This window comes from Tamandua tetradactyla, chromosome 2, assembly GCF_023851605.1.
Source record: "Tamandua tetradactyla isolate mTamTet1 chromosome 2, mTamTet1.pri, whole genome shotgun sequence".
NCBI classification, from domain to species: Eukaryota; Metazoa; Chordata; class Mammalia; order Pilosa; family Myrmecophagidae; genus Tamandua; species Tamandua tetradactyla.
The window spans coordinates 118,891,632-118,910,222 of NC_135328.1; the positions used below are offsets into that span (position 1 = coordinate 118,891,632).

Here is an 18,591-nt window from a genome sequence, read left to right on the forward strand (position 1 = left end):
ACCCTAGGGCCCTATTAAACATTTCTTTTACAGTGTGAAACCTTGTTATAACCTTCTCTATACTCGGGTGACTTTGTAAAGATTGATATTGTGCAAAATTTTAAAACGAGAAGGTTGGCAAGGTAAAGAAGGGAACTACCCTGTCAGCTCTTTAAAGAAAACAGGGTTAAATTGAAGAAGTATTAACAATAGCTCATTATTTTACATCTGTCATTGAAATATGTTGATACTGCTTGCTCCACGGGAATAAGAGAAAAGGCATTTGTTCCAATTTTATTTAGGGGACCTTAAAAGTCACATTTACTCGTAAAAGGTTAATGCAATTATTAATCATTTAATGTGTAATAGTTATAAATCAGAATATTGGTTTTAGGTCTTAATGTGACATTTTTCTTATGTGCTTTGTGTATGAAGGATACAATAAGACCAGATCATGAAAGCCACCTACAGATTTCAGTTCTGTTTAAGGAAGAACACGAGTTGGAGCTGGTCACCACTGGAAATGGCTCTTAGGAGGCAGTGTGTACCCTTCTTTTGGAGGTGTACTAGCAGAGGCTAGACATAGTTGCTGGGAGCATGGTAGGATCTGAAATTTTGGGATTTTTATATTGTCCAGTTTATAGGACATGGGGCATTATTTCATTGTTTTACATACTTGTAGAGTTTTTAGATAGCGTTTTTTCATGCACATTGTTGCCCACAGACTTGATGTCTTGCCTTGATTAGTAATTTAATTCCAACTAAAATGTTGCTGTGGCAAGCTTACTGTCCTCTTTGGGAACAGAACTTGCGTGGTCTGGTTTTTTTAATATTAGAACATGTTTTAAGTGTATATGTGTGTGTCTTTTTTCTTTTTAGGTCTTAATGCTGAAGACCAGAAAAGAGACACAAATTTATTTGATCAGCATGAAAAGCAGAATCACACACTGTGAATCAAAGTGGAAGCACACACTTCACATTGGGATTGAATAGATTACTACAGAATATTCACGTGGAATTGAATACTCCGATTGGAAAGTACTAAGTAAAATACACATCTAAGGATGAGTATTGTGGAAGTAGTATGTACTTTCTGTAGAAAAAATGTGATTGCCTTTTAGACACTTTTTTGGGGGTACTTTTGAAATGTCTATACTAAGATATCAGAATTTATCAAATATTTGGCTGTAGAACATAAGTTCTACTTGAAGTATGACAAGAGTGGCTCCTGTTTATTCTGGAATATAACTTTCTTTAAAAAAAGAAAGGAGGTCTGTCTGCTGATGCTAAGGAGATCCCCACTCCTAGAAAACCCTTTGTTCCTGTTTCTTCTGGTGTCAGCCTTTTCTCCACGTGTGGGTTTAGGGATCCCCACCCATTGTTTTCTCACTGGGAAAGACTGAATGATTACTGGTTTATGCTTTGTGAACTCACTTATGATTCTGACAATTACTGGCCTAGAACACTGACTGTTAACACCAACATGGCTATCAATGGTTTTAAAAAGGTCTGAATACAAAGCAGTTATGTAATATGTATATAAAATAACTCTTGACAGCCTTGATGTACAAAGCACATATAAGTGACTTGTAATTTGAACTTTTTTGGTCTGTACTGACTGCTTAGTGTGTGCAGGTAAAACAAAATCTTCTATAAAAAGTATATTTTAGAAAAAAAGCAATTAGACTCCACCCAAAAGGGGCTGAAGCAAAGATGGTGCTGTGCCTTATGTGCAGAGCACAGCGAGAAGACAGCCTCCTGAGGATGGTTTGTTGTGGACAAATTTTTATAGACAAATCTGATTCTAATTTATTACTATAGTAAAAGAAATTTAATTTACATTAATCAATGTCAAAGGATATATATACAGTGTTACAAGTTAGAAAAGTTTAGAAAGGCAAGAGATAAAAATGCAGTTGTTTTGCTCATAATTTACATATTTCAGTTTGTGGTAAAATGACTATTACAAAACTGATTTGAAAGTCAAAGGTTTATGTTGATCTTGAAAGTGACTTAGAATGGCTTTATCATGTTCCACATTGGTAACAGTGATATTAGGTTTGACTACAGTTGGTTCTTCATATTAATATTGAAGGTGAACGAGGCTCTTCCCACCTGCGAATAATTTGCTTTCAGTGAGGATTGCTAAAGGGTAAAATGGGTAGTGATGTCCACTAAAATGCATTTAGATTCAGAGTGTGAGGTATAGGGGCTTCTGAGGTCATTTGGTATAACACCCTCTCTTTTTTTCATGAGAGGTTCAACAGTTTATCAAGGTCAGACTGCAGTGAGCTCACCCCCACGTGTGCTGACTCATGTGCTCTTGGCAGTTGCCGAAGACAGGAATGCATCACTATGATCTCAAACCAGAATGTTCTTCACGGATGGTCTTTTTACCCATCCCTAAGAGATAGGTAAATTTTCCACACAGAAAAGTCAACTGGATGGGGATTATAAAAGGAGCATTGTAACATTTTATCTGTCTTAGTGTTGACAGGAATTCTTTCTTTCTTTCTTAAATTAATAAAGCCTTTATTCATCTCATTCAGTGTCCACAGAGTGGAGAAATTAAATATTCCTTGTTAGTTCAACTTCTAAAACTTTTCATAATTTCTTTCACCCTCATGGATACCTAAAAAAACAGCTTGAAACTGTGGATTAAGGCTGGTAGTTTGCCTTAGACCCTCTGTGGAATGAGATGGATGACAAGAAATAAAAAATAACCACGATAATTTCTTTATGTACAGGGCTATTTGTTCAGGAGGATGTATACTTTGAATTACTTCTCCAGGCAGTCCTGTTTTCCCACTAGTTTTTCTTGTGATCACAGGCATGTATTGAGACAATTTAGAAGTATAATGGTTTTTAAAAACAAAACAAAACGCAAAAAAACTTTAACAGCATCAAGTAGCTATCAAAACCTCTGACCTTGGTCTTTTGCTTTCATTTAAAATTAAATCAGCTTTTTAAAAATTGAAAGCTGTTTTTAACAATTGTGAATATCTAATTTACACCTTATTCTATACTCTCAAATAGTGTGTAGACAGGAGTGAAGAGATCTGCTTGATTCCCCACCCCTACAAAGAAAACTGCATATGGAGAAAGAAGGCAACCCCAGATTTTGAGGGTAATCTAATCACTATCTATACAAAGTGTATTTTTGTGTGATGGTATTTGAAAAATAAACCAGCACCTGTTAAAGAAGTCAGTATACTGCCAGTAAATAACTAGGGTGATGACTCACATGACTGTTTATAATTTGTAATACTGGTTATCCATTCATAGTGGAATGGTGAGAGCTATGAATTGCAGGTAACGTAAGGACTCATGGATCTGTCTTTGGCTTGAAAGATTTTAAATCGTTTATGGAGACCTCAAAAACTTCTAACATTTGTCTTCAAAATGAACCTTAGAAAAAATATTTAAATTTTAAATAAAGGTGAATCCATTTAAGTATGGGTTACATTAAGTTTTTTTTCACGGGGTTAGCGCAAACTTAAAAAATGTTCATTAATGTCAGAAAGCTGGGGAAATGATTTACCTTACTATATGTACAGGCATACCTTGAAGATATTGCAAGTTTGATTCCAGACTACCACAGTAATGTGAGTGATGCAAATTTCTTGGTTTCTCAGTGCATATAAAAGTTACACTATACTGTAGTCTATGAAGTGTGCAGTAGCATTATCCAAATAAAAATGTATATTCCTCAATTTAAAAATACAACTTACTGCTTTAAAATGCCAACCATAACCTGAGCGTTCAGCAAGTTTTAATCTTTCTGATGGTGTAGGGTCTTCCTTCATTGTTGATGTCTGCAGACTGATGAGGTTGCCTGTGACAATCTCTTAAAAAGAGACAACAGTGAAGTTTGTCATGAAAGACTTCTATGTAATATAAGGTGCTGTTTGATAGCATTTAACCACAGAACTTCTTTCAAAAGTGGAGTCAGTCTGCTCAAACTCTGCCACTGCTTTATCAATTAAGTTTATGTAATATTACTCAATCCTTTCTTGTCATTTCAACATTGCTCACAGCATTTTCACCAGGGGTAGATTTCACCTCAAGAAACCACTCTGCTCATCCATAAGGAGCAATTCCTCACCCATTCAAACTTTATCATGAGATTGTAGCTATTCCATCACCTCTTCAGGCTCCACTTCTAATTCTTCCCTTGGGATTTCCACATCTATAGTTACTTCCTCCACTAAAGTCCTGAACCCTGAAAAGTTGTCCATGAGGGTTGGGATCAACTTCTTCCAAATTCTTGTTAAATGTTGGTATTTCGTCCTCCTTCCATGCATAATGAATGTTCTTAATGTTATCTAGAATGATGACTCCTTTCTAGAACGTTTTCAGTTTTCTTTGCCCATTGCCATCAGAGGAATCTCTAAGGCAGCTATGGCCTTAAGAAATGTGTTTCTTAAATGCTAAGACTTGAAAGTCAAAATGATTCCATCTGTGGGCTGCAGAGTGGATGCTGCATAGCAGGCATGAAAATAACATTCATCTTTAACATCTCCATCAGAACTTTTGGGTGACCAGGTTCATTGTCAGTGAGCAATCACATTTTGAAAAGAATCTTTTTTTCCTAATGGGTAGGTCTCAACTGGTGTCACATATTCAGTAAACCATGTTGTAACAGATGTGCTGTCCCCAGGCTTTCTTGTTCCATTTACAGCATAGGCAGAGTAGATTTAGCATAATTCTTAAGGGCCTTAGGATTTTCAGAACAATAAATGAACATTAGCTTCAATTTAAAGTCACAAGATGCATTAGCCCTTAATGAGAGAGTCAGCTTGTCCTCTGAAGCTTTGAAGCCAAGCATTCTCTAGCTATGAAAGTCCCAGATGGCATTTTCTTTTAATAGGTGGTTGTAGGTCTCCATTAAGAATCTATTGTTCAGTGTACCTTCATCAGTTGTCTTAGCTTGAGGATAACTTGCCACCTTCCCTTGTACTTTATGTTATGAAGTTGGCATCTTTCTTTAAACTTCACGAACCAAACTCTGCTAGCTTCCAACTTTTTTCCTGCCATCTTCTTCACCTCTCTGACCCTTCATAGAATTGAAGAGAGTAAGGGCCTTGCTCTGGATTAGGCTTTGGCTTAAAGGGTGGTCTTTCCAGACCACTAAATCTTTCTGTGTATCAGCAATAAGGCTATTTGGCTTTCTTATCATTTGTAGGTTCACTGGGGTAGCACTTTTAATTTCCTTTGCATTTACAAAGTGGTGTTTGGCTGAAGAGACTGAACTTTTAGCCTGTCTCAGCTTTTGACAGGTCTTCTTCATCAAGATTATTATTTCTACCTTTTGATTTAAAGTGAGAGAAGTATGACTTATTTATTGGTCTAATTTCAATATTTTATGTCTCAGGTAATCGGGAGGTCCAAGGCAGGGGAGTGCGATCAGGAAGAGCTAGTCAGTATAGCAGTCAGAATGCACAAGATTTATCAAGTCTCGTGGGTGCAGTTTGTGGTGCCCCCAAACAATTACAATAGTAACATCAATAACATCAAAGATCACTGATGACATCACCATAACAGATACAAAGTTTAAAACCTTGTGTGAATTGCCAAAATGTAACAGGCATAAAGTAAGCAGAGGCTGTTGGAAAAACAGTGCTGACAGACTTCTTGATGCAGGGTTGCCACAAACCTGCAGTTTGTAAAAAATGACGTATCTGTGAAGTTAATAAAGTGAAGTGCGCCTGTATTCAAATATTTGTATGTGTGCTACTTTTGAGTTCAGAGGGCAACACATAAATTGTACCTTTTCAAAATTTAAAAGCAATTTTAAAACTGCTTGTAAAATTCTGGTAATGTACATTTTGAAAAATTGAAGTAAATATCTTCCTATATACTTTTATTTATTTAGAAAGCTGGATTTCTGGATTCATGGTTGATTAACTTTAAAGTCCTGCTGACTAAAAAAGAAAGTAAAATATTTCTATACTCATTAGTATAGCTGTGAAACACTCCTAGTAAAGTTAAATGATTTGAAATACTGCCTTTAAATTAGAAAAATACATGAACTTTGGAACTTTTAATAAACCCTTATCAGTTGAGACAAATGCTGGTTATTATCCTTACCCCTTAGAATAAAATTAAACTAAAAAAAGAAAAAAAATCTGAGTTACATGACAGACCACACCTTGTTATATTACTTTATACCCACAAATACTCTAATACAACAGTGGAAGCTTGGTAAACATTCCTTCACTGTTAAGTCCAAATAAATCTGAGCAATCAGAGATGCAGTGCTAGATAACCTAAATTTCCATATGACTGAAGCTTTGCTTTTTTTTGACCCTTTTAAAGCCTTCTTAAAGTTATTTGTTGACATTTTTTTAAATGAATGATTAATATGGGAATTTAATAAAAAATGCCTTTGCCTTAACCAGTAAGCCAGTCTGTATGTGGGAAGTATCTAATATTAGCTTGCTTTTTACTTATTTGTCTTTCTCAAACCTGTAGCAAAATGACAGTAGTGGGACCTTGGTTGATATATCACGTCTGCCTTTCACCAGAGCGAAAACAAAATTCAACTCACATTCCTTTAGGAGCCACATTGTCAACACTTAACATTTGAGTATCATTTAAGAGGGTGGTTCTGGGGCCTTATCCATTAATCTGCAATTGCCTGTTTTTCCTGTAAAGGACAATCTGTGTGACAATGTTTATGTAACAGTCTTCTTACTCTGGTTTTTTTGAGAAGGGCTTTTGCCAAAGTTCTTCTAGAAGTCAACAGGTGACATATTTACAATAAAAACAAAGCACCAGAAAAAAAAAGTTTATCTGATGCAGCTTACTGATAAGATGGCAGCTTACTGAGGTGTGGAATTTAGCATCCTCTAGAGCAGCTAGTAAACAGCCAGGAACAGTACAGAACAACTGCTGGGGCCACATTAGTGACTGGACACACTGAATGGACAAGCTGGACCGGCTGCAATCCTGTCTCCCACAGGCTGGTTCCTGGAGGGGAAAGTGAGCTCAAAGTGCTTGAAAAAGTCTGGACCCTAAAAAAAAGAAGGGGCACACACAGGACCTGGAGATACATAGAGCAACACAGAACTTAAGCTCTTAGATTAACAAACCAAAGAAGAAGGTTCCTGTTCTGAAAAGGATTTTTTTTTTTGCTTTGTTTCTACTGCTTAACTACTCCTTAGATACAACTGCAAGGCTTCTCTGGCTCCAACTGCCCCAGGCAAGGGTGGAATTAAGCTTGTCTGAGAGTTTTGTTTCTTGTTTTGAGAGACAAAGAGGCTAGTCAGGTAAAAGGAAGTAATCTCCTGGAGGCTATGCCTTCCCCAGGAGAGGGGTGGGGCCCACCTTGGTGGGATCCCTCCCTCAAGGAATTCAGAACCCAGAGACTGGAAAACTGAAGCAATTAAAGCCAGCCTACAACCTCTCCTCTGTCTCATCCACGCTCCATCAGGGAGAGACATGCCACATACTGGAGAGGATAGGAAAACACAGAGGCTAGAGGCTTCATAGTAAAGTTTGTCAACCCGCTGGGTCTCAGCCTCAGGGAAAACTGATACTGTGACTCTTTTCCTCCTGAGAGGAGGCCAGACTGGTCTGGGAAAATCTGACTGGGGTCTAGAATATCTTAAGTAGACCCTCCTGAGGGGAAAAAAAAAAAACAAAACTCCATACAGACAGGGCAAGAAACAAGGAAACAACTGAAAAATTCTGATCCATTCATCAAAACCTATGCTACAGGTCTAGAATAAGCTGAACTGAATGTCAAAGAACAGACAGAGAACAAAGCCACCCAGCAAGAAAATCCTAGGTAAGTGAAAACAATCTCCAGAATAAACTAATTAAGGAAATTAAGTGTCTAGACGTCACCAAAAAAAATAATGAATCATGCTACAAAAATTGAACATATGAAAAAGTCAAAAGAACAAACCAACAATCCAAGTGAGATACAAGAGTTGAAACAATCCAGGATGAGTTGTGGGAAATCTCATCAAAAATCAAACAACCAAATCAATGAATTGGGGGAGGATATAAAAAAGGCGAGGGACAAACAAAAAGAAGAAATCGAAAGTCTGAAAAAACAAATCACAAAACTTATGGGAATAAAAGACAAAGTAGAAGAGATGAAAAAAACAACGGAAACCTATGTTAGATTTCAAGAGGCAGATGACAGGAGCAGTGAACTGGAGGATGGGACAACTGAAATCTGAAAAGCAAAAGAAAGGAAAAATATGAGCAGGGACTGAGGGAAGTGCATGAATATATGTGTTCTGAGTGTCCCAGAAGGAGAAGAGAAGGAAAAAGGAGGAGAAAGACTAATGGAGAAAATTATCATTGAAAGTTTCCTAACTCTTATAAAAGACTTAAAATTACAGATCCAAGGAGTGCAGTATACCCCAAACAGTAAAGATCCAAGAAGTGCAGCATATCCCAAATAGACATACTCCAAGACACTTACTAATGAGAATGTCAGATGTCAGAGAGAAACAGAGAATTTTGAAAGCAGCAAGAGAAAAGCAATCCATCACATACAAGGGAAGCCCAATAAGACTATGGTAGATTTCCCAGCAGAAACTGTGGAGGCAAGAAGATAGTGGTATGATATATTTAAAATTCTAAACACTGCCAACCATGAATTCTACATCCAGCAAAATTGTTCTTCAAAAATGAAGGGAAAATTTGTGATCAAGAGACTGGCTCTGCAAGAAATACTAAAGGGAGCACTAGAGACAGACAGGAAAAGCCAGCAGAGAGAGGTGTGGAAAAGAGTATAGAAATGAAGACTATCATTAAATATAAAAATAGAAAAAAATTAGATATATAAAATCCAAAAGGCAAAATGGTAGAAGTAAGTACTGCCCTTACAGTAATAACACTAAATGTTAATGGATTAAACTCCCCAATCAAAAGACAGAGACTGACAAAATGGATGAAAAAACAGGACCCATCTATGTGCTGTCTACAGGAGATGCATTTTTAAAAGACCCAAAACAGACATAGGTTGAAAGTGAAAGATTGGGAAAAGATATCATACAAACAACAATCAGAAAAGAGCAGGAGTAGCTATACTAGTATCCAACAAATTAGACTTCAAATGTAAAACAATTAAAAGAGACAAAGAAGGACTCTATGTATTAATAAAAGGAACAATTCAACAAGAAGACATAACAATCACAAATATTTATGCACTAAGCCAGAGTGCTCCAAAAGGCAAACACTGAAAACAGAAATAGATACATCTACCATAATAGTTGGAGACTTCAATTCCCCACTCTCATCAATGCACAGAAATCTAGACAGAGGATTAATAAAGAAATATAGAATTTGAATAATATAATAAATGAACTAGACTTAACATTTATAAAACATTACACCCACAACAGCAGGATACACCTTTTTTCCAAGTGCTTATGGATCATTCTCAAGGATAGACCATATGCTGGGTCACAAAGCAAGTTTCAATACACTTAAAAAGAAAACACTTTCTCACATCATAAAGGTGTGAAGTTGGAAATTAATAACAGGCAGAGGGCCAGAAAATTCACAAATATATGGAGGCTCAACAACACACTCTTACACAACCAATAGGTCAAAGAAGAAATTGCAAGATAAATCAGTAAATATCTCGAGGCAAATGAAAATGAAAACCTACCATATCGAAATTTATGATGCAGCGAAGGCAGTGCTGAGGGAAATTTTTGCCCTCAATACCTATATCAAAAAAGAAAAAAGAGCAAAAATCGAGGATTAACTGTTTCCTTGGAAGAACTACGGAAAGAACAGCAAAGTAACCCCAAAACAAGCAAAAGGAAAGAAATAATGAAGATTAGAACAGAACTAAATGAAACTGAGAACATGAAAACAATTGAGAAAATCAACAAAACCAGAAGTTGGTTCTTTGAGAAAATCAATAAAATTGATGGACCCTTAGCAAGGCTGACAAAAAGGAGAGAGAGGAAGCAAATAAAATCAGAAATGGAAGAGGAGACATAACCACTGATCCTGCAGAAATTAAGGAGGTAATGAGAGGATACTATGAACAACTTTATACTAATAAACTAGACATAGATGAAATGGACAACTTCCTAAAAAGGCATGAACAACCAACACTGAATCAAGAAGAAATAGACGACCTCAATAAACCAATCACAGGTAAAGAAATTGAATCAGTCAATAAGAAACTCCCAAAAAAGAGAAGTCCAGGACCAGATGGCTTCACATGTGAACTTTACCAAGCATTCAAGAAAGAATTAGTACCAATCCTACTCAAATATTTCAAAAAAAATGGAAGAGGAGGGAAGGCTACCTAACTCATTCTATGAAGCCAACATCACCCTCATACCAACCAAAGCCAGACAAAGATACAACAAAAGAAAACTACAGACCAATCTCTCTAATGAATATATATGTAAAAATTCTCAACACAGTTCTTGCAAATCAAATCCAGCAGCATGTTAAAAGAATTATCCACCATGACCAAGTGGGATTCATCCCAGGTATGCAAGGTTGGTTTAACATAAGAAAATCAATTAATGTAATATACCATATCAACAAATGAAAGCAGAAAAACCACATCATCATCTTGATTGATGCAGAAAAGGCATTTGACAAAATTCAACATCCTTTCTTGATGAAAACATTTCAAAGGATAGGAATAGAAGGGAACTTCCTCAACATGATAAAGGGAATATATGAAAAACCCTCACCTAACATCCTCCTCAATGGGAAAAAACTGAAAGCTTTCCCCTTAAGGTCAGCAGCAAGACACAGATGTCCACTGCTACCATTGTTATTCAACATTGTGCTGGAAGTTCTAGCCAGAGCAATTAGACAAGAAAAAGAAATATAAGGCATCAAAATTGGAAAGGAGGAAGTAAAACTCCCAACCATTTACAGATGATATGATACCACATGTGGAAAATCCCAAAAAATCCACAGCAAAACTACTAGAGCTAATAAATGAGTACAGAAAAGTTGCAAGTTACAAGATCAACACTAAAAATCTACAGTGTTTGTATACAGTAGTAATGAGCAATCTTTGGGTAAAATCAAGAAAAAAATCCCATTTACAATTACAACTAAAAGAATCAAATATTTAGGAATAAGTTTAACTTAAGGATACAAGTTGTGACATATACATACAATGGAACGCAGCTGTGAGACAGAATATCATGAAGCATGTAACAATGTGGATGGACCTTGAGGACATTATGCTGAGTGAAATCAGCCAAAAACAAAAAGACAAATCTGTATGGTCTCACTGACATGAACTAATATTGATGAACTGGGAATTTCAGTTAAGAACAGAGGTCATCAGGAGATAGAAATAGGGTAGGATTTTGGGTAATTGGAGCTGAAGGGACACAGATTGTGCAACAGGACTGATTGTAAAACTTTAGAAATGGATAGCACAATACTACCTGATTGCAGCACAATAATGTAAGTACACTGAATTTGAAGCTGAATGTGAGAATGATGGAGGAGGGCTGGGGTACATATGAGAACAGAAGGAAAGATAAACGATAAAGACTGAGGTGGTATAATCTAGGAATGCCTAGAGTGTACAATGATAGTGACTAAATGTTAAATGTTTTTGCATGAGGAAGAACAAAAGAACGTCAATATTGCAGGTTGTTGAAAATAGATGGTCATCCATATTTTAAAACTTCAACTTCTGTGTGAGACTAAAGCAAAAAATGTTTATTTGGTACAAAATTTATATTTTGACTAGTGCATTTCCTAATATAACGTATGTGGACAGCTTAATTGAACACCATAAGTACGTAGAACCTTAAGTAGGGCATGAGATTTTTAAGTTTGTCAAGAGTGATATGAATAGTGAATAAAGAAGTATTTGCTAAGACCTTTGGGGAAATGGCAAGAAAGGAGGAAAATTCCACTTCCCCATTTGGAGAATACCTGATATTCCCGCAAGTGGGGACAACCAAATCAATAGGCTGAGCCCTCAATCTTGAGGTTTGTTCATATGAAATGTATCCCCACAAAGGACAGACTAAGCCTACTTAAAATTAGGCCTAAGAGTCACCCCCAGAGAACCTCTTTTCTTGCTTAGATGTGCCCTCTCTTTCTCAGCCAACACAGTAAACAGACTCGCTGCCCTCCCCCTCTATGTAGGACATGACTCCCGAGGGTGTAAACCTCCCTGGCAATGTGGGACAGAAATCCTAGAATGAGCTGGGACTCAGCATCAAGGGATTGAAAAAACCTTCTTGACCAAAAGGGGGAAGAGAGAAATGAGACTAAGTATCAATGGCTGAGAGTTCCCAAACACAGTGGAGAGGTTATCCTGGAGGTTATTCTTACGCATTATAAAGATACCCTCTTTTTAGTTTAAGGTATATTAGAGTGGTGAGTGGGAAGTGCCTGAAACTGTAAAGCTGTGTTCCAGTAGCCATGTTTCTTGAAGATGATTGTATAATGATGTAGCTTTCACAATTGACTGTGTGATTGTGAAAACCTTGTGTCTGATGCTCCTTTATCTATGGTATGGACAGATGAAGAAAAAAATAGGGGGAACAAAGGTTAAAATATTTTGAGTAGATAGAAAAACTAGTGGTTAATGAAAGGGAGGGGTCAGGGATATGGTATATATGAGTTTTTTCTTTTTCTTTCTTTTTCTGGAGTGATGTAAATGTTCTAAGAAATGATCATGGTGATTAATATACAACTGTGTGATGATATTGTGAGCCAGTGATTGTACACCAAGTATGGAACATTCATAGGTTATGAATGTTTGTGTTTTTATGTTGTTTTGTCAATAAAATATATTTAAAGAAAAAAACAACCAGAAAAACAAAACACCACATTCCCTTTAGGCTTGGCTTAATTAATGTCTGAATCTTAGAGTTGCAGGTACTAAAACTGCATCTTCTATCTGAAATCAGAGTGGTTGTGTAATAATTTTGTATGATCCGCTAAAAATTGATAAATTTTCTGAAGTGGAAGGCAACTTCTAGGACTCCAGAAAAAAAATCTTATCATGCAAATGAATGCACAGGCAGACTGGTTCAGTGTCTCAGACAGGTAATTTCATCCTTCACGAGCAAATTTTAAAAAGAACTTTGGTAGCTATAACATAATGTTCAGTCATCCAAGTTTTATTTTATGGTCCCTTACTGCAAAAGCAACTGGTTCTGATTCTCTACTCTCTCCTTAGATTTCAATGTCTTTGATATACAAGTTTGTGCTTAAATTGAAAATTGCAAATATTAATTTTGTTAAAAGAATCAAACTGGTTTGTAGGCAGGCTACTTCCAGACTCCAACTTCTCACCTCCAAATCTGTCTACACTCCTATCCATCCTGTGTTCTCACAACAAAATGTATCTCTTGCAAAAAAAAAGTAATTCTTCCCACTGCTTTGGTGGCCTGGCCTGGTTTTGTTTCACCTTCTCTATTCAGTTTTTTCCTATGATGGCTTATTGATACCAGGACGTATTTTAAAAACCCACATCCACTGAGTAAACAGGTATTATGCTGACATCATGCTGAATAGGGTCCTGCATAGAGGGAATTCCAGTTCTCAAATGTACACTATTGTGGGAAAGACAACTGACTAAGTTACAAGTATGCTATGTACTGTCCAGGAGTTTGGCCTTAACTAAGTCGCAAAGCCTTCCCTCAGGATGTGATATTTCAGCTGAAGCTTTTGGAGAATGAGTAGAAACTGGCGAGAAGCTTGAGTTGGGAGTTTGAGGAACCAAGGTTGAGAGGGCAGAAATGAAGTGGTAAAGGGGACAGAGGCCAAACTGGTGTGGAAGCTGGGATCAAGAAGCTGGGCTTTAAGTAAGGTTGTAAAGAGATCAGGCTTGCATTTTACGATCTTTTGTACTAGCTCCTACAGGAGTAGAGTGGGGCAAGTATGAACCTGGGGATATCAATCCTCCCTTTCTACACCACTCACTAAACCTCAGCTTACTTTCTAGCTTCTGCCTCACCTTTTTTGTGAAGGTGTTCTGACATCCTTTACTTACCAAATCCAATGGGTCCATGTCAGTCTTTGTCTTACTTGACCTTTTAGCTGCATGTGTCCCTGCATTCTGCTTATTTTTCTTGTAAATCTCCTTTGCGGGCATTTTGCAGCGCCCAGCTAGAAGTGAACAAGGGCAGCAATTACTCCTCCTATGTTTTCCCAGACAGGAAGCTCCTTTACCAATATTTAAGTTAAGACATTGTCACAGCCACATTAAAGGGATGAAAAGGCAGTCTTGCAAAAGCAAAACAGTGAACAGAAACAAAAGCTTACTAAAGGGCAGCAAGGCATGATTTTTAAGAGCTCACATCCCTAATATCCTAATAGCCCATTCCCTCATCTATTGGCTCCCTATCCCACTGGCTCACGTGCAGAACTTGACTACCCTAAGTCTGTTCCTTGGCCCCTATCCTAGGCCCTTTTCTTAGTCTCCATTCTCCCTGAGCAAGTGTATTCCTAGACATGGCCAGTCCAAGTTTATTTCCACCTAAGATTGTACTTTTTAGGTCCAGACCAAACCAACTACTTGACAGTTCCACCAGGATGGCCAAAAAGCATCTTTGGGATCCAAAACCATCTTTATCCCTAAATCTGGTCTCCAATATTTGTGTACCTAAAGTAGATGGAACCACCATCCATATTACCTGCCAAAGCCAAAACCCTATGAATCCCCTTTCACTCCTATGCAAACTGTCACCCCTCATCCAATTATTAACCAAATCCTGTAAGTGTACCTCTAAATCTTTTGGTTCCACCCACCATCCACTTTTCTTCACTCTGCCACTATCTTAGGAATACCATCTTCTCTTGCCCCTTTCTAAACTGTTCTCTTTGGCCAGCAGATCTGATTCTTATTTTCCTGCATGAAACCCTTTAGTGATATCCACCAATATCAGAATAAAATTCAAATTATTTAAGCTGGCTTCCCAGGTTCCTTAAGATCTGGCCTCTTTTTATCTCAACTGCATCTCTCCAGTCCCTTTTCCTATTCTATACTTTAGCCAAAGTGCCACCTTCTCACTTCACCTCACCCTCCAGGATTTTGTACATCATCTTCCCAGTCTAGGACCCCTTTACTAGCTAAGGCCTCTGACTTCTGTGGCTGAAGTTACACATGACTTTCTCCACAAGTCTTTACATTGAAGTAGTTCCCCGCTACCAGCATACTGTATTTTCTTCATTATATTATAAATTCGTTTTCTTTTCTGCATTCTTCATTAGGTTATAAGCTCTGTGAGAAGAGAAACTGTTCCCTACTTTTTCTCAGCAGCCTGAATGAAAGATTTTTTTCAGAGTCCTAAAAAGGTAACGTTTACTTTTCTGATTAGAAATTTGCTGCTTAAAAAAATGTTAAACCTACTTACAGGAAAATGCATGCGACTTGATCAACACTTGCAAATAAATCTTTTGCTTTCTAGTTGACAATGGGTTAACAACATGAATGTTCTTAAGACCCACTCCTAAAAAGTAGCTTAGGTGGTTCTACTCATTCACACTAGCTGACCCAATTAGATGTACATCATTTCAAAAGAAATGTCAGAGCACCCTCTTAATTAAAAGCAATCCTGTCATTTAGTAGGGCCCTTGTTTATTGATCTGCATTGTTTTTTGCTTTTAAGGGGGTGTAATTTTTATACTTTAACATATTTGTCTTTGTGAAAAAACAGTGATTCCCAGCTTTCTTCTAACTTACCTCAGACTCTCTCTTCTTGTTTGCCAGGTATTAGTGCAATTTCCATTTTTCTCTTTGGTTTTTTCTTCTTTCACCTATTTCTTACCATTTCTTTGTCTTTGTTTAAAGCTTTCAAAAATTACCAGCCAGAAATGGTGCTTTTTCCCTTCTTAAGAAATTAACCAAGTAGATCACAACATGTCTTAGTAGCTCAAGTTTCTTATTGCATAGACTACTTCTTAAAAAAAAAAAAAACCAAAAAACACATGACTTCTGGGTTCTGAAATTTCAGGAAGATTAGTAGCTTTTCCTGGATAACACAGGTGTTACCACTCTTGGAAAAGAGAACCAGGCTATTTCATTAGCTTCAAGAGATGAGTCAGGAAAGTTCTTGTCTATAATCTGCTCTACTATGGCAGACAAGGGGTCTGCTTTAAAAGTTTCAATATCATGTTTGCAAGGAAAGTGTCAAATCAGAGTTAGGATATTTGGAATTCAGAACCCTTTTTTACCATAGAACAAATATAAATTGTTGCTAGACTTAGGCCAAGCCACAGAAGGAAAATTAAGCCACAGCTTAGCACACAGTGCTAATAGGGTTGTAGCCTACAGAGGACAAAAGGTAAGATGGGGGGGGGGGGGGCTGGCATGGCTGCCATGACAACACGAGAGAACACCAGAGCAGAGGCAGGAAAAAGAATCAGCAACACAGGAAGGGTGGGGCCTCTGGTGCTGGGCACCTGCAGGTACTGGTGGACTTAAATCAGTTTTTAATAGCTAGCGCATAGGGACAGATGCCTTTTTAAAAAAATATTCCAAGGGTTAAAGAGAACATGAAGTAAATGAAAAGAAGCATGCTATGCTTAAACCTAGACTTCAAAATTAACAATCTGTATATTCTTACCTTTTAAATAAGGCTACTAGAAAATGCAATTCATAATCTTTTAAAAGCACCAAAAGTAACAGTTTAAACAGATGTTTAAAAACATCTATATTCTTATAAGATGGCACACAAAATACACAATCCCCATGGAATCTACTCTCCCTTTATAGCATAGGGCCCCCCCAATTCCTTTTAAATGTATTTTACGAAAATTCCATACAAATGTTTAATAAGTCCCTTGATTTGAAACTTCTTTTGGATAACTTGCTTTTGAACTACTTAAATGTTAAAGAGCAAACACCTTCAGTTCATAACATCATCAACAAAGTGCTATTGTTTTTCATATCCAGCAGTGCATTTTTTTGTCAAGAAATTTATTTACCTTACAAACACTATTTTCACTCAATCATTCATAAAAAAATGATTTATGATTAAATCTGTAATAAAACCATATAACATTCATCAATGCGTTCATTAAGACCAGTTTCATCCATGGAAAATAAACCACTTTAAAACAGCAGTTTCAGTCACATCATATAAGGCTGCCAAACTAAAAAATATTCCTTATAATGGGTTGTTATCCAAGAAATCCATTTCACTTCATGTTATGTGGTAAGACTGATGGACGTATGCTCTAAGAGTGGAATCTGAAATTAGATTCTACCCCTTTACGATCAGCTTTTCAGTCTCTCTCAAACGAGTTTCACAACAGGAAAATATTTGTGAGCAGAGAAATCAAATTCAGGAGGAACCTATAAAGAAAAGCAAAATGTCAACTGATGTATCTACAAATATTCACACAGTAAATGAAATAAAAACTTTTTTAGTTTCTCTTTGTTTTTTAGAAAAGAGAACACAAAAGAGACTTAAAAATCAATTTGATGACAAAAAGGAAGCTAACCTCAAGGAAAAAAGATTATCACTGGGTTTATGAAGGTTATAGGAAACATGCAGGCCAGTTATTTTTTATTTTCATAGAAGAGTTAACGAGGGAAAACAGATTTAAATTACTGAAAAAGAGTTCAGTTAGATCATGGGTCAGCAATTTTAGTTCCAGGGTCACTGATTGTATTAAGCAATGCCAATGAGTCACTGGCTTCTTTAAAGCCAGGCAGGAAAGAAGGCAGTGAAAAAAACTGCAGGAGGAAGAGCAGGAAGCAAGGAAAACAGGAGAGGAACAAATAGAGGTAAACACAATGGGCAAATGCCACCAGAAGTGCCCCCAGCTACTTGGCAGCACCACTGCCCTGGTGGCAGGCCCTTTACACAGTGTACACTTCTCCACTGAAATCTCATTTAAATACTTTTCTTCATTACCAAAGGGAAGCTTACTAGATCTCCCCCTTCCGAGCCATCAAGCAATCTCTAATTGTTGAAGCATTCACCTTCCCAAAGACAGGTGGCTTCTGAAGTACATCTCCTGGAAATCTGTATCTATACATCTTTTACCCTAAGTCATTCAGTTATTTACATGGGGAGAAAGGAAGAGAAGGGCAGACTTCAGAATTTTTAAGTCAAACTCTGTAAGTTCCAAGGTAAAAACGGCAAACACTATTTAACTTTTGCCACTGAATCTTTTAGGATTTTTTTTTAAGTGTTAACATTTTTTATAATAACAGTTATAAATCTTATTGGAAAAAATATGAAAATTTTCATTTATTTTTTCCACAATGTATTTACCTTAGATTCCTTTTTGTGTCCTCCTGCCAATAACTTCATAACCACAAAGTTTGGTTTGGCGACCTTTAATATTCTATTGACCTAAACAATGAGCAATATTAAGCTATCAAAACATAGTCAAAATGTCTATCACAGACATTAATTGGTTCTTTTATCAAGTAAGGACAACTTATATAAAGACAACATATAAATATGTAATATGGAACTTTACTTTTGTCACTGAAAATTGGAAATAAAAGGAGAAGGTATGAGGACTTCTGAAAACCAACTATAAAACTACAAATTAATAGATTAATTTGATATAAACATATGAACAATAAAAATATGCTGAATTTCATGTATAAATTTCCAAATTTGCACTCCTCGATGTCTGCTGAAGGGTAACTGTATCTCACTTTTACTA

At 36.7% G+C, this 18,591-nt stretch overlaps 2 protein-coding genes across 10 annotated transcripts in view; one reads left to right on the forward strand and one right to left on the reverse strand.

Moving 5' to 3' along the window:
• GOLM1 (golgi membrane protein 1) overlaps nt 1-5,698 on the forward strand; it is a 98,175-nt gene extending 92,477 nt beyond the window's left edge. For all 6 annotated transcript variants that reach the window (XM_077148634.1, XM_077148628.1, XM_077148629.1 and 3 more), the window contains one exon: nt 859-5,698. In XM_077148634.1, coding sequence (XP_077004749.1) covers nt 859-932 — 74 coding nt within the window. In that variant the 3' untranslated portion in view covers nt 933-5,698. The remainder of the gene's footprint in view (nt 1-858) is intronic.
• NAA35 (N-alpha-acetyltransferase 35, NatC auxiliary subunit) overlaps nt 5,014-18,591 on the reverse strand; it is a 153,285-nt gene continuing 139,707 nt past the window's right edge. For all 4 annotated transcript variants that reach the window (XM_077148627.1, XM_077148624.1, XM_077148625.1 and 1 more), the window contains exons 22-23: nt 18,189-18,269; nt 5,014-17,260 (exon numbers count right to left, since the gene is read on the reverse strand). In XM_077148627.1, coding sequence (XP_077004742.1) covers nt 17,201-17,260; nt 18,189-18,269 — 141 coding nt within the window. In that variant the 3' untranslated portion in view covers nt 5,014-17,200. The remainder of the gene's footprint in view (nt 17,261-18,188; nt 18,270-18,591) is intronic.